We start from the raw sequence: 14,263 nt of genomic DNA, 5'->3' as shown, positions 1-14,263 counted from the left end.
GTATCTTCGTACCTGCCACACGACATACGAATGCAAAAATGGTCAATCGGCATAGAAAGCATAGGAGAAGGTTTCGACCGTGATTGTTTTAAATTATTTTTGTTTTATGGCTGTATCGGTCATGCGACTCAAAGGTAAAGGGAATCTATACACAGGTAAAAATAATGAAGATTACACGTCATGTAAACTTCATTTATGCGATGTAAACATGACGTCATGTAAATTTAAGTCTGAAATCATGTAAAAATGCGTTATATGTCATGTAATCACACAGAATCCTGCTGGGTTACATGAAATATAATTGAAGTTTACATGACATATCATGTAAATATCCATGATGTTCCACGCTCCAATTACACTGCGGAACACGTTTTTGTCTCCAGCATCAAAATACCTCTATTTACTTAATTAAGGGTTGCTGAATCCATTGCCGTTTACAGAAATATCACAGCACGTCTAGTTTTTGAGATATTAGTTGTTGAAAATGCAAAAAATGACTGTTTCAGCCAACTTGCATGCAAGTTTGCCAGCTTGTAAGACAATTTATTTGCTTAATTTGCCACAGAATTCAAACTTTATGTGTATAACAATACTTATCATCAAAGTTTATAATACTTTTGATCCGGAAAAGTTATTTTTCAATGGTTTAGAAAAGTATTGTATTTTGCCATATAAGAGAAACGAAGAATTTTGTATGGAGACTGCAAGCATGTTGAAAAAATCGGTTTAATCTTAATTTAATCGTTAAATTTCAACCAAAATATATCTAAAACGAAAGTTTAAGTCCTCTTCTGCATGTTTGGTGGATAAGATCACAAAAAAGTTTGATAAAATATACTTCAAATTTGAGGTAAACATCAATAAAACCAATGTTTTATAAAACTTTGGCGACCTGTAGCTAAAAATTGTGACGTGCTGGGAAATTTCTGAGAACGGCATCAGATTCAGTAACCCCAAATCTACTAGAGACACATAATTTGATTCTTGAGACACGCAAAAATGTCATTTTTGTTGCGCTGTGTTATGTGCATTATATGTCTCAGAAATTTACACGTTTCGTTCGAACTGTGTAGAAGCAAATGATGGAAACGAATAGGTGCATAGGCGTCGTAAGGGAGCGACAAGTTTGAAATTTTTTAATAAGGTGGTGAAAATTGAGCAAGCCATTTTAAAGTCAGTAAGCATCGAAGCGTCCTGTATTTTGCCTAGCTTCTCTACTGGAAAAGGGTTGGCTCAAAGCTTTGAGCTTTGCTACCAACACAGGCAAAATACAGGAGGCTTCAATGTGCTCTTATACTGACGGCAATCAACCGAACGGTTCTATCGATCGATGACTGATATTGGGAATTGACACGCAGTCAGAGAATTTGTCTCTTTCATGTGTGCTCTTCCCGCCAGTCACCACATGATCCAGTTAGAACTGCATTTTTCTTATTAGCCAAATTTCATATACATAGGAAATACATAGGCATAGAAAGCTCTCAGTTAATAACTGTGGAAGTGCTCATAAGAACACTAATCTGAGAAGCAGGTTTTGTCCCAGTTGGGACGTAACGCCAGAAATAAGAAGAAGAAGAACAATCGCAAAAGTGTAATGGTTATGTATGCACCTAGCTAACCGTTGATTACAGATGGAGCCGAATCCACCATATTCCATATTCCACATTCTTTCCATACATTTCAAAAGGGCGTATCTGCATATCCCGTCCAAGAATTTTTCATACAAATTTGAATGCTTTGGATAATTTCCTAAAATCACTACCAGGCGTTAATTTGGTAGATATCATTTTTCGTGTATTGGCTTATTAGTAATAACTTAACATAGCATAGGCCCTTTTCAAATGTGGGTCGAGACAAATTTTTGAAAAATGTATTTTTTAATATCTAAAACCATATAAAAAATTAAAACTACAAAATTTTATCATATTTTTTTTGTTTAAACAAGTTAAAGTGGCATATTTCGTGTGATTTTTTTCAAAATCGGCCCAGAGGTGCAGAACAACGTCAGGAATCAACTGCTGACTGCCGTTTGAATGGTATATTTTATTTGATAATAACGGTAATTAGAGCACCGTGATCCTGTTTGACTCTACCAGAAGTAGTTGTCACTATGCGGAACTCTTGAAACTTTCTTTGGAACGCCAGGTGATAAATATACCCAAACAAAAGTTGCATATTATGATGTGCTACTCAACTTGATATTTAAAAGACATCAGAATGGAGCCATTTGATGGCTATAATAATTGATTAAAACTGGCCGTGAAACCGCTAGCTAGTTTCAGTACATTACATAATTATCTTGTTTAATTAACTGTTTTTCTCAAAGTGCAAATTCAATCAAAAAAGAAATATATATAAAAAAGCGAGAAACTGAAAATATTTTGACAATATTGATTAATCCTACATTCATAAAAAAATTGCTTCGTAACAATCAACAATTAACAGTAGGTGTGGCACATGTACAAAATGCACGAATTCATGGTGCTTCAACTATCACAGTCAATTTCAGTCATATTTGTCGTTTAATACTTACATCCGCCTGCAGCATATTGTAGTGTTCTTCCTTGGCGCAAAGTGACTCTTTCAGTACTGCAATGTGACGTTGATAGTCCTGAAACCATTAACAATTGGTTAGCCAGTGGCGTGGTTGGGTGTTTAATTGGAAATAATTTTTCTCCCCACTGCAGAATGCGTCTCAGGATGATGGAAATTGAATTAAGTGCCACCTACCTGATGTTGCTCCTCGAGGGTTTTCATCTTGGCCGCCATGGCCATGATTTCCTGATCGCGACGTTGAATTTCCAACCGGAATTCATCGAGCTTGAAGAAACGGATCATAAACATGGTTTAGTTTTAGTGGAGAGAGAGAGAGAAGCTTCGAAGGATTAGGCCAAAAATAAAGAAAACACATTTTGATTGAAGCTTAATACAAATATGATCTACTTTGTTGTTTACTTGTGACAGATAGATACAATACTTTCAAGCAGTCTACAGCTTGTATTAGTTACTTAAAGCATGTTAAAAGAACTTAATACGCATACTATTAGATAGAACTTTGTGAAACTTTAAAGCGCATAGAATTGAGCACTGAAAATTTCTTTTATGCCATTAGATTGCATTATTTGATTCATATTCTACCTCCGGAATGTGCTTATGTGTACGTGTTTCCTAATCGATCTCATACCGATAGCGAATACGTCTTATTGAGCTTTCATTCTCTTAATTGAAAACTGTTGATATTTTCAAAGAGTATTTGCTGTCTATTTACAGGCTTGATGATACAGTTTCGTTTTTTTTTGTTATTTGAGTTAGCATGGTAGATCATCAACAGTTTGTTTGTATTTTTTTCTTTTCTATAGGTACTATCAATGACTATCACTAGATTTTGGCTTTTTATTCAATTGCTCTTTGTTGCCGCAATAAAACTCTTAACTATAAGATTTTCGTAACATCTTCTAAACTCAACAATTTCAATAACACCTAATAAAATCGTAACTTATTTTCTCAACGTATATCCTCAAAAACTGAACACTCTTAGGTATATTATGTAAAACATTTTATGCTTAGTTCGTATTTTGTAACATATAGAAGCGAAAACTATATTTAATGTTTGGTGTTTTGGTTAATGATTGACAACAAGTTTTCTCAAAATTGGCATTTGGAATCAGGAACAACGTGAAACTTAAGGATAAATTACATAATATTTTCTCTATTTGCTAGTCAACCTTCTTTTCGCGAAAGACTTTGTTCAACATTTTATGACGTATATGAATGAGTGTTTCATATGTGGTTCAGAATAAATTACGTTCTGTTAAATTTTCGCAGCTAACTAGTAAGGAATGTCGTTAATTTTGTTGAATTCTACAACATCTGCCAAATAACTGACTGTTCAACAAATATCACTTTCGGAAAACGGGCACTCACTGCTCTTCATTGTCTGTAAAAAATATCTTACTAAAAGGTATTCTATCTATCGTCTAAATCTCTCGTTGTAATACACTAGATAGTATATAAATATATCTAATCCTTTCGTTCTAATCTTAATTGTATATATGAATACAAACAGTTGTTCACATAAGACTAAGTAATCAAGATTTTGTTCGATCATTGCGATGTTAAGTATTTCGTTACGAGTTTTGAGATTGATTTCAACTCCAACTGACCTACAGAGAGGGTGTCGGAATATATGGTTTAACCTAGATATAGTCTATAATTTTTACTCTATACTGTATGCGCATTGAAAACATTTCGATATCGTGACCAGCTACTCGATAGTATTAATTGACATACGTGATTGATGTTTGCTGATTTTCAATGAGATTTTTTCCACGTTGATTTGTATAAAATTGTACCTACAGCATCGGAGTGTAGTTAGTCGTAGTGATTAAAAGTTGATTCACATTCAGTAAATGCAAAGTGTTCCTGTATGTATGTACAAAGATTATTCGTTGGCTGTAGAGATGCCTTTGACATTCAACATCAATGTTACTGGAGTATGAAGTTCGATGGTATCGTTTAGTATTTCGATAGTCATTAAATGATGTGAATGATTCGATGGTTAATGGGGGTTATGCGATAGCGATATGCGATTTAAAAACAAACTGATGGACTGAAAGAAAATAAGATAGTAGTCAAGAAACATATTAAAAAAAAACAAACAAAATAGTCCAAAACTAATAAAAAATATATGTTATTGTAATATGGATTAATAATTAGCGGCTTTGCTGTGATCGTCACCTTCGTTCTAAAGTTGTTGTTAGTCTAGACACTATTATACAGATCTTCCCATGTCCTTGTGCATAAATTGTTAAAACATATAAAGCAATAAAGGCATGGGCGTAGTCAGACTGGGACAAAAAGTCAAATGGTTTGCTACGAAGTGAAAATTTTGTTTGAATTTTTAAACTACTCCAGCAAGTATTAGCCTAAAATTCCACTTTCGGGCATTCTTCAACATATATTTGAAGAAATTTCCACATGGATTCACTTACGAATTTGATTGGAAAAACACCCATAATAACGCTTTCAAAACCATAAATTATCAAGAATATTCTCAAGAACTTTTTACTCCTGTTCCTTTCAAAATTAGTTTTTTTTCAGGGTTTTCTAGGAATCCGTCAGAATTTTCTCTTAGAAATTGATCCTGATATATCTCTCAAAATTTTGCTTTTGATGACTTCACAAAGTCCTTCACAAATTGCCTTTATAATCCATTTGCTTAAAATTTTCTCTGGAAATCCTTGATTATATGTAATTTGTGACTAAATTGGCCAATCAGAGAAACCTCTGAGCAATCCTTAAACAGTCCATAGAAATTCTTTTAAACATTCTTTTTTCCTTATGGAATTATTTAAAAACTCACACCAAAACAGCAATTTCATTGAGAACATCTTCAAGCATTGCCTCATGCAGAGATTGCCCAGGAATTTACTCCAATGATTTTTCCATCAATTTTCCTTCAGTACTTTAGAGCCAGATAGCCGTAGCGGTAAACGCGCAGTTATTTAGCAAGATCAAGTTGAGAGACCTGGGTTCGAATCGCACCAGTTGAGGATATTTTTGGGTTGGAAATTTTCCCAAATTCTTAGGGCATAAAGTATCTTCGTACCTACCACACGATGTACACATGCAAAAATGGTCCATTGGCAAAGAAATCTCTCAGTTAATAACTGTGGAAGTGCTCATAAGTACATTATGCTGTAAAGCAGGCCCTGTCGCAGCTGGGACATAACGTCAGAAAGATGAAAATAGAGAAGTTTAAAAATGTTATCATAGCAAACTTTTCACGGGTGCAGATTGGGCTTCTACATTCTTTCCAAGCATTCATTCTCGGATCATTCTATGAATTGTGCTAGTTATTATCTTCATAAAGAAATCTCATTCCATCAACATTACTCTACAGATTTTTTGAAGGCTTTATTTATAAAATCTTCCTGAGGTCACTTTGAAAGTTTCTCAAAAAAATGGAGATCTTTAATCAAAATTCTGAAAAGATTAAAAGGAGGAATGCTAAGAAGAGTTTATGAGAAAAAATCGTAGAAGTTTCTGGAAAAATTCGTCTCTAGATCAACAAAATTCCTATAGAGGTTTATATCAGCCTCTATAGAAACTTGGATGATCTTTTCATTCCTCGAGTAGTTCTTATTTTTCTTGGCGTTACGTCACCACTGTGACAGATCCTGTTTCTCAGCTTAGTGGTCTTATCAGTAGTTATTAACTGAGAGCTTTCTTTCGACAAAGTTGCCATTTTCGTAAATAGTGTGGCAGGTATGATGATACTCTATGCCCATGGAAGTCAAGGAAAATTCCATTACACCGTCAGCATAGCTTTGCGTGACAGCCGCGGACTTCAGCCACTCAGGTAAGGAAGGCCCCTTCGAATTGTTGTTAGTGTTAATTCTGAAAGAACCCTCAAATATACCCTCAAGAATTTCTGAAAAAAAAAATTAAAACGGATTTTTAGGTTTCCTCAAAGACATCCCTGAAAGAACATTTGGAGAAATCCTTCGATGTATTTCATTAAGATTCTCAAAAGAAATTCCTCCGAAGATTTCGATTGAAGAAGTTTTGATAGAGTTCTGGAACATGTATGGCAGAATTCCAGAAACAAACTAGGAGTGTATCTGTTGAGAAACTAAATGTATCATTAGTGGAACTCATTAAACCATATTTAGAAGAATTCTAGAGAAATTACTTGAGAAATCTTTAGAGAAGATTTTGAAGGAATTTGTGAAGCAAATGTTGGTGTAAAATTTGTGAACAAGACAGAATATTTTCAAATTCCTAGATATGATGAAATACATAATCGGAGCACAAACTCTAAGAAAATTCTGGAATTTTGATTTTTGAGATATCGATTGAGAACGCATTATTTATCGACTTGAATGCAAGTTTACCAGATTGTATGCTGGTTTGCGTGTGTTTATGATGCGTCAGTATAATGTACATTGCGAATTCATTGGCATTACTATGTCCAAAGAGCACCTTAAAACACGACTAAAGAACAACAGAAGTAATCTTAGTATGTAAGATCCTATGCTTGACGGAACAAAACAAAATCAATATTAAGGCCCAAATAAAAATGGTGCAAAAGTCAAAACTGAAAAAGCAGTTTTCTCTTTTTAAATAGACAAATCGAAAAAAATAAAAATACACAGCTCTTTTATTTGCCAAATACAAAAGGCTGTGTGTTCTTATTTTCATCAATTTATTGTTTTAAAAAGAGAAAACTGCTTTTTCAGTTCTGACTTCTGAGCCATTTTTTCTTGCACCTTAAAATCAACCCAGGACAAGACTTGAGTGTTTCGAAAGACTCGTTTCCTGAACCTAGCTAATCAAATAACATTCTTTTAGAGCTGCAAGGAAAAATGTGGGACTAAAAGATGCCGGAGATACTACCTTGATCACTTAGGGGTCAGATGTACACAGTAAAAAAATAATTATAATATCACGTAATTTGAGCTGCACATCGGTCCCGTCGCAAATATCGTGTACAATTATATCGTTTTAACGTATGAAATCAGCCGACGACTACTGAAAATCGTGCTTTAACAATCGATAGAACAAGTTTGAGTGGCAATAAAGATATAAAAGTTTGAGTGGGATTCGAACCCTGGTCTAGCGAGTGAGACTCACGATTGATACATCTCATACATCTCGCTTAAGGTAATGAGTTAAGTTTGCTCTAAATTGTGTTGCCACTCGAAATCAGTTTCCTGGTACCATGCCTACACAGTTACGAATCGCACGGTGCCCCGACAGACCGGTATTATGCAAAAACAAATGTTCATCAAATCTGAGCACAGGGCTCGATTTCTGAGGTCAGTTTTGCACCTCTGGACCAATTTAAAAAAAAAATCCCTAGGAGGAATCTCAAGAAATCTTGATTTGAAGTTTTTGACTAAATATTTTAATATAATCCTATTTTAAATCTCGCAATAGCATTGATAAAACCTACAAAAACGTTCACGTTAATATCAGAATGAACATATGCGGATGTCTTGCACAGGGCCGTCGATTGATACAACTTTTTATTACGGCATTCGCACTACATGACCAGCTCACTGAAGTTTGCCTAATTTATTCGCATAATGGTTTTTGCTCCTGTTTTTGAATAAATGTGCTTAGAGAGCCAAGGATCAGCGTTTTATACAGGGTAAGTTGGCAACGATGTTACATTTGGGCATGTTTGCATTCATCGTTGCATTCTCGTTGCATCTCTTTGCATTATTATTGAAAACTGATTTAGCTTTCCGAACACTTTTCAGTGTTGTACGATAAACGATCGCGAGGAGTTTTGGCGAAGTTGTTATCGAAATAATGGATCTATGAAGTCAAATAAGCTTATATCAACCAACAGTGTAGAAATGACGGTTCCCTTCGCAAGTTGTGGATTCCTAAACTGGTTACGTAACCCGTAAAAGGAGATATTTGCAGCCAGAACACGTGTTTTAACCACACGGGAAACATTATTTCCAAGTAGCAATGGAAGCTGAGTAGCATGATTATTTGCTGAGCATTGGCCGATTTATGGTGTACAATGCTGAACACCTTGACAGCTCAACAATTATTTGAACGAAGGCTTGATAACCATTCTTATGCAGCAATATACTCAAAGCTGAATCATAGGTGAACACAGTATTTTCCATCTACAGTTTTCACTTACAGTAAGCTTAAGGCTGAATAAAATCGACAGAATTAGATGTTTAATAACTGAACAAAAGTGTGTCGATGCTATGAACAGCTTTTGTCCCAACAAAGGCTGAATTGAATTAGTTATAAAAGCGTTTAAGCAGCTTCAAATTGTTACCTCGGTTATCATACGTCACAAGTGTTTTATGGTTCTTCAACTACTTCAACTACATCTCCATCAAGCACTGCCTCAGCACCAACACATCTGAAGCTGCTTCTTTCTCTACATGCAACCATATACGTTTGGGTAGAATAATTACAAGCTTATCCTAGTTGTCCGTCTTTTAAATAGTGAAACCCTGCTTTACTGCTCTGCGATCGATTCCAATAAAGTCGTCTTCTGCAAAATCAAGGAGTATATGAGACAAAACGCAAAATTGATCAGGTAATTCGAAAATTCATCTTATCAAAGAATAAAAAAAAACAACAACGGATTGGCTTCTTATCAACAAATTGTTTTTATCAGCTTAATCAGCTTTAAGTCTGCAATATTACCTGTCACAGCTAGATTTTCGTTACTGAGTCGATGATGTTGATACATAAGTAGTACTTAATAGGGATTTGTTTGAAGTTGTTAAAGACTTTGTTATTCTTCGGACACTTGTGACATGTGACAATCATGTTTCCTGTGTAGTTATAATCAGGGCTGTTAAAAATCATGAATTTCACGTGACTTTGACAATCGAATAATGCTATCATCCTTTCCCGTGTAAAAAGTCATCGGAAAATGTTTTTTCCCGGTGACCTTCTCCGTATTACTATCGGTTAGTGATATTTGCTTATGCTATATTTTGCATAGAAGAGTACAATGAGCAGTTGAAATTTTCCAAAATTTTGACATTTAACAGCACTGGTTATAATCCTCTTGCGGCTGAGAATGTTGAACAGGATAATTCCTACGTCTAAGTGCTGAGGACAATTATCAGATGTACATAGAAGCAAATTTTATTAAGCAAAATAAATACGACAGACTTTGATGGGCAGGTCACTTAGCGTGAAAGTCGAAAAACAATCTGTATTTTATTTGAATAAAAATAATTCAGCACTAAATATTTCACGTTTATCGAACGTAACATCAATTGAATAATGAAATTTATTTCTTAGATTTCATTAAGCCACTCTGGTAAGTTAAGCCGGTTGTAAATGTGACAAATTATAACAACGGTAAGAGTTATATGCAAGTTGAGAACAGTTTTATCAACTTTTTGAGCACTTTTGTACGTATTTTCAGTGCTTTAGCGAAATTAAAAAAGTATTTCATTGAAATTTGTAGTCAAAAACTTCAAATCAAGATTTCTCGAGATTGCTCATAGGGATTTTTTTTTTTAAATTGGCCCAGAGGTGCAGAATGACCTCAGGAATCGAGCCCTGTGCTTAGGTTTCATGGACATTTTTTTTGCATAATAACGGTCTGTCGGGCCACCGTGGGACCACTTTGGCGTTCAACATCGGATAACTCGCTCCAAACATAAACATTGGCGTAAAACATATTTTTGCCAAGTCATACTATTTGTTTTCTACCATTTGAAATGTTAAGCACAGCATTCAACCGCTGAATAACGATGGTTTTGACAAATGTTTAGTTGGTACCACACAGCTAGCATTATATGGTCGTTTTCTGTAAGAAGTGCCGTCAGCATTCATAAGCTCCCACAGGTGGTAAAATTCAAATGTTATAGCATAAAACAAGCTCGTTCGCTCGTTCATGTCTCAGTTATTACAATGCAGTATCACAAAAAAGGGCATTTTACCCTTGTTTCCAGCTCTAACACTGCATTTTTTTTTTTTGCAGTAATATGTGAAACATTGTTAACTTTCGCCAAATCATGCAATACAGATGCATTGAGTTGGCAATCTCTTGATTTTGCGCACTGATCCGTAATATGTCACAATTTTATCCATAATATGAAAATTGATTCATAATATGGTTTTCAGAAACCGATACAATTTTTAATATTTATGCAATCCTATGTAAATATTACACTCAAAGCAGTTTACTAACCGAAGTTCCAATTTGAAACGATTCAATTCGTGCTTATAAATTACAATTTTATGTTTTCCATGTCGTTTTATTGAATTTTATAGGTTGGACTCCACACTATTTGATTCATAACTGTGGGGTCATGGTATAGATTTTTTTTCTTGTATTTTCAACGGAAAGCTGGTAGAGGAATTTACGTATTCTCGGCAGTCTAAGTCGATAGCGCGCTGCTCTTGTAGTTTTTTTTTTTCGGAAATATGCAAACCTGTTTATATAAATAAGCTGCCTAATCCTTTATCGATTCACATCAACAGCCACCCAGTAGAACGTTTTACAAAGCTAGGAAGATTCCCATACAAATTCGGTTCCATTTTCATTCGGGTTTTCAAACGAACACGTCGGATCCCTTGACAAACAAACCGGAGAAGGATTCTTTCAAATCCGTTGATCTCTCTGCCAACTCCTGACTTTGATGTTTGACGTTGATCTCTCAAGCCAACTCGTGACATACAAACACGATTCCATATTTATTTTCATAGATAGATAGAAGAAAGCTCTTAGGTTTTAAGGGATCAAACGTACCCTTTCATATACAAACACTGTGTAAAGTGTAGTTCAGCTTTTGAATATCTAGTTTTACGACACATACTCCTTTTTTTAAATCCCGGGTCCGCCACTGCGACCAATTTTTAGATCTATTGTAACATAAAAAATCATTGAGGGGCAATAAAGTATCCAGTCCAGGGTTGTTAACGTTAATCAACGATAAACGCCGTTAACGTTGATTGTGCTCTGGATCAACGTCAACGTCGTTGCGTTCATTTTCATGGTTGTTAGCGTCAACGTTAACGTGTTTCGTACAGGTTCTCCGAGAATGTTTCGAAACTTCAATAAACAACACGTTTCTATGCTGATACCCCGTATCCATGGAAAATTGATTGAACAAATCTAAGTACACTATGCAACCAACAGCCAGCCACTTTGAACGTCAGTTTGTGATTGCTAGAAAGAACTTTTTGCAATTTCTCATCGTAATAGGCTGTTTTTCATCACGCCAATCTGCCATGAAACGGTCTACTTTCCTGCACTGATGTATGCAGTGCGTCAATAGTCATTACCTAACTGAAACCAGTGCTGTAATGATTCATTACGCAACGCTTTTTCATTACGCAACTGTTTTGAGTTGCGTAATGAATCATTACACAACAATTTTTCAGAAATTGTAAAATAATGGTGAATGCAATCCTATCGAAATTCTGATAGCCTCAAGTGATTTTCTACGAAATTACAAAAAATGTTGTACGTTACTCGTTGCATCATCATCATTCCGCAACTTGTTCCGTAAACTACTATTTTGCAATTTCTCAATGTAATAGGCTGTTTTTCATCACGCCCATTTGTCATGAAACTGCCTACTTTCCTGCACTGATGTATGCAGTGTGGGAATAGTCATTACGCAACTAAAACCAGTGCTGTAATGATTCATTACGCAACGCTTTCTCATTACGCAACTGTTTTGAGTTGCGTTATGAATCATTACACAGCAATTTTTCAGAAATTGTGAAATGATGGTGAATGCATGTCGATATAATTTCTGATACTCTCAAATGGTCTTCTACGACATTGCAAAAAATATTGTACGTAACTCGTTGCAGAATTCGATTTTTACAGCACTCGTCGTAATTATCCTACTCGACAAGCCTCGTAGGATAAATTTACAACTCGTGCTGTAAAAATCATCGTTCTGCAACTTGTTCCGTATACTACTATTACAAATTGCAAAGATTTTCCCAGCAATATTGCATTCGTCCTAAGACCTCTCAACGCTCCAGAAAGCCACGACAATGGGCTGAAATTGTTGCCAGAAAGCGGCTTCCTTTGCCTCCAGCCAGCACACGACGTCCTTTTTTTACACATCCAACAACCAAATGTTTCTGAGTGACCGCCCCCAGGATGACACGACTTCTCATTTTCAAATACAAGTTGCTACAATACCCTAACATACCATAGCAGACAAAAGTTTTCATTGCAATCGAAAGTGGCAATGGTCGTAGAGCAGATTTCCCCACTTCCGAGATTGCGGAGCTCTAATATAAACAGCATTATCCACCAAATCCGACTAAGAGAAAATCAGATAACGTTTCATAAAACCTGCAATGAAATCAAACTTTGTTTTTAGATATTATTTTTAGATTTTTTTTCAGATATAAGAATCTTCAAATCGTTAACGTTAGAAATAACGAAGTCGTTGACGTTGAATTAACGCTGTACGTTAACGTTATCGTTAAATTGTTTTTCAACGCAATCAACGCAAGCTTCGTTAATCGTTACAGGTTAACGTCAACGAATTAACGAAACGGCGTTAATCGTTGATTAACGTTAACAACCCTGATCCAGTCCCTGTTTTGTTCGCTCAGAAAAATTTGAATTGGAGAATTAAGTTACAAAGGTTACATACTTCACAGAGAACTTACTCAACGAAGGCGAGCCCTTTTAATAAAGGGCTTAATATCAAAGATAATTCATTTTATGGGAGAAACAAAACTTACTACTGATATTTGACCTTACGTCGGAAACCTAGCTTCATCCTAGCCCTGCTATTAAGTTATCTCCAGAAGACTACGAAAACACGGGCTTCTTATATACGACAAAAGCATTTCAAACAAGGTGATTCGATCAGTCATAAGTCTCACATGTTCTTTGATTGCCATCAATGACCAATCTTTAAAAAGTTAGCACATATAGGGATTCCATTCCAATCACTTGTGTCAAATTAACCCTTGGCTGGGCTCCAAGTCTACAAGATAATGTTAAGATGTTGATGTTGAATCCAAAGACTGTTACCGGTAAAAAAGGCTACATATATACTGCAATCCCCCATATTACCAGAACGACAACCCTGATGGAAAAAGAATACTGTTAGGGTTCGGTTCGGTTACCTTGTAACGCATCTCGTAAAGGCGATCTACCAACGTTACGGGTCCCAAAAAGTCATACTTATTTGATTCACTTATATATGGCGAAATATAACACCAACATCTTTTATTGCACGGTATCTTGACATTTCGAATTGAATGGAGAATAAATAATAAAAATGGAAAATGCGTAAATAGTAGAAATGGATAGTATTGATCATTCACAATAATGGCAAAGTTAAAAAGGAGAAATTTCTACAGTTTCAGCAACACAATTCCTTGTATTAAAACTTTCTATCTATTTTCAACGATGTTTTTGTATATTTTGTAATTTACATGAAAAGTGCTGAACATTTTTTGCCTAATTTCAGGAGGTCAAGTAATCTTCGTATTACGATTAAAGTATAAAAATAGTTTGCAAATTATAACAACAATGGTAATATCTAAGTACACCTACCCTGAGAATGCAAGCTATTATGCACATTAGTATACATGAAAAACACTCATAGAATGAGAAGTTCAAAGAACTTATGTATGTATAAATGATGAATTATGAAATGGGAGTGGAGATGTTTGTAGTTCAGAATCTATGCCAAAAAATATAGATCTACCTTGAGTATTGAATGCCAAAAGAAAATACTTTACACCCGTTAGTTCTGAACGGAAAAGTTGTATA

At 35.2% G+C, this 14,263-nt stretch overlaps 1 protein-coding gene across 1 annotated transcript in view; it reads right to left on the bottom strand.

Annotated features, from left to right (window-relative positions):
* The window catches only part of LOC5570381 (trichohyalin), a 131,826-nt gene that overhangs the window by 47,619 nt on the left and 69,944 nt on the right, over positions 1-14,263 (bottom strand). The window contains 2 exon segments of the mRNA XM_021844485.1: positions 2,534-2,611; positions 2,731-2,820. Of these exon segments, the coding sequence (XP_021700177.1) occupies positions 2,534-2,611; positions 2,731-2,820 (168 nt within the window).

Source organism: Aedes aegypti, chromosome 2, assembly GCF_002204515.2.
Source record: "Aedes aegypti strain LVP_AGWG chromosome 2, AaegL5.0 Primary Assembly, whole genome shotgun sequence".
Classification (NCBI taxonomy): Eukaryota; Metazoa; Arthropoda; class Insecta; order Diptera; family Culicidae; genus Aedes; species Aedes aegypti.
Note: the sequence above shows the minus strand (reverse complement) of the source record. Positions and strands in the feature narration are given on the sequence as shown.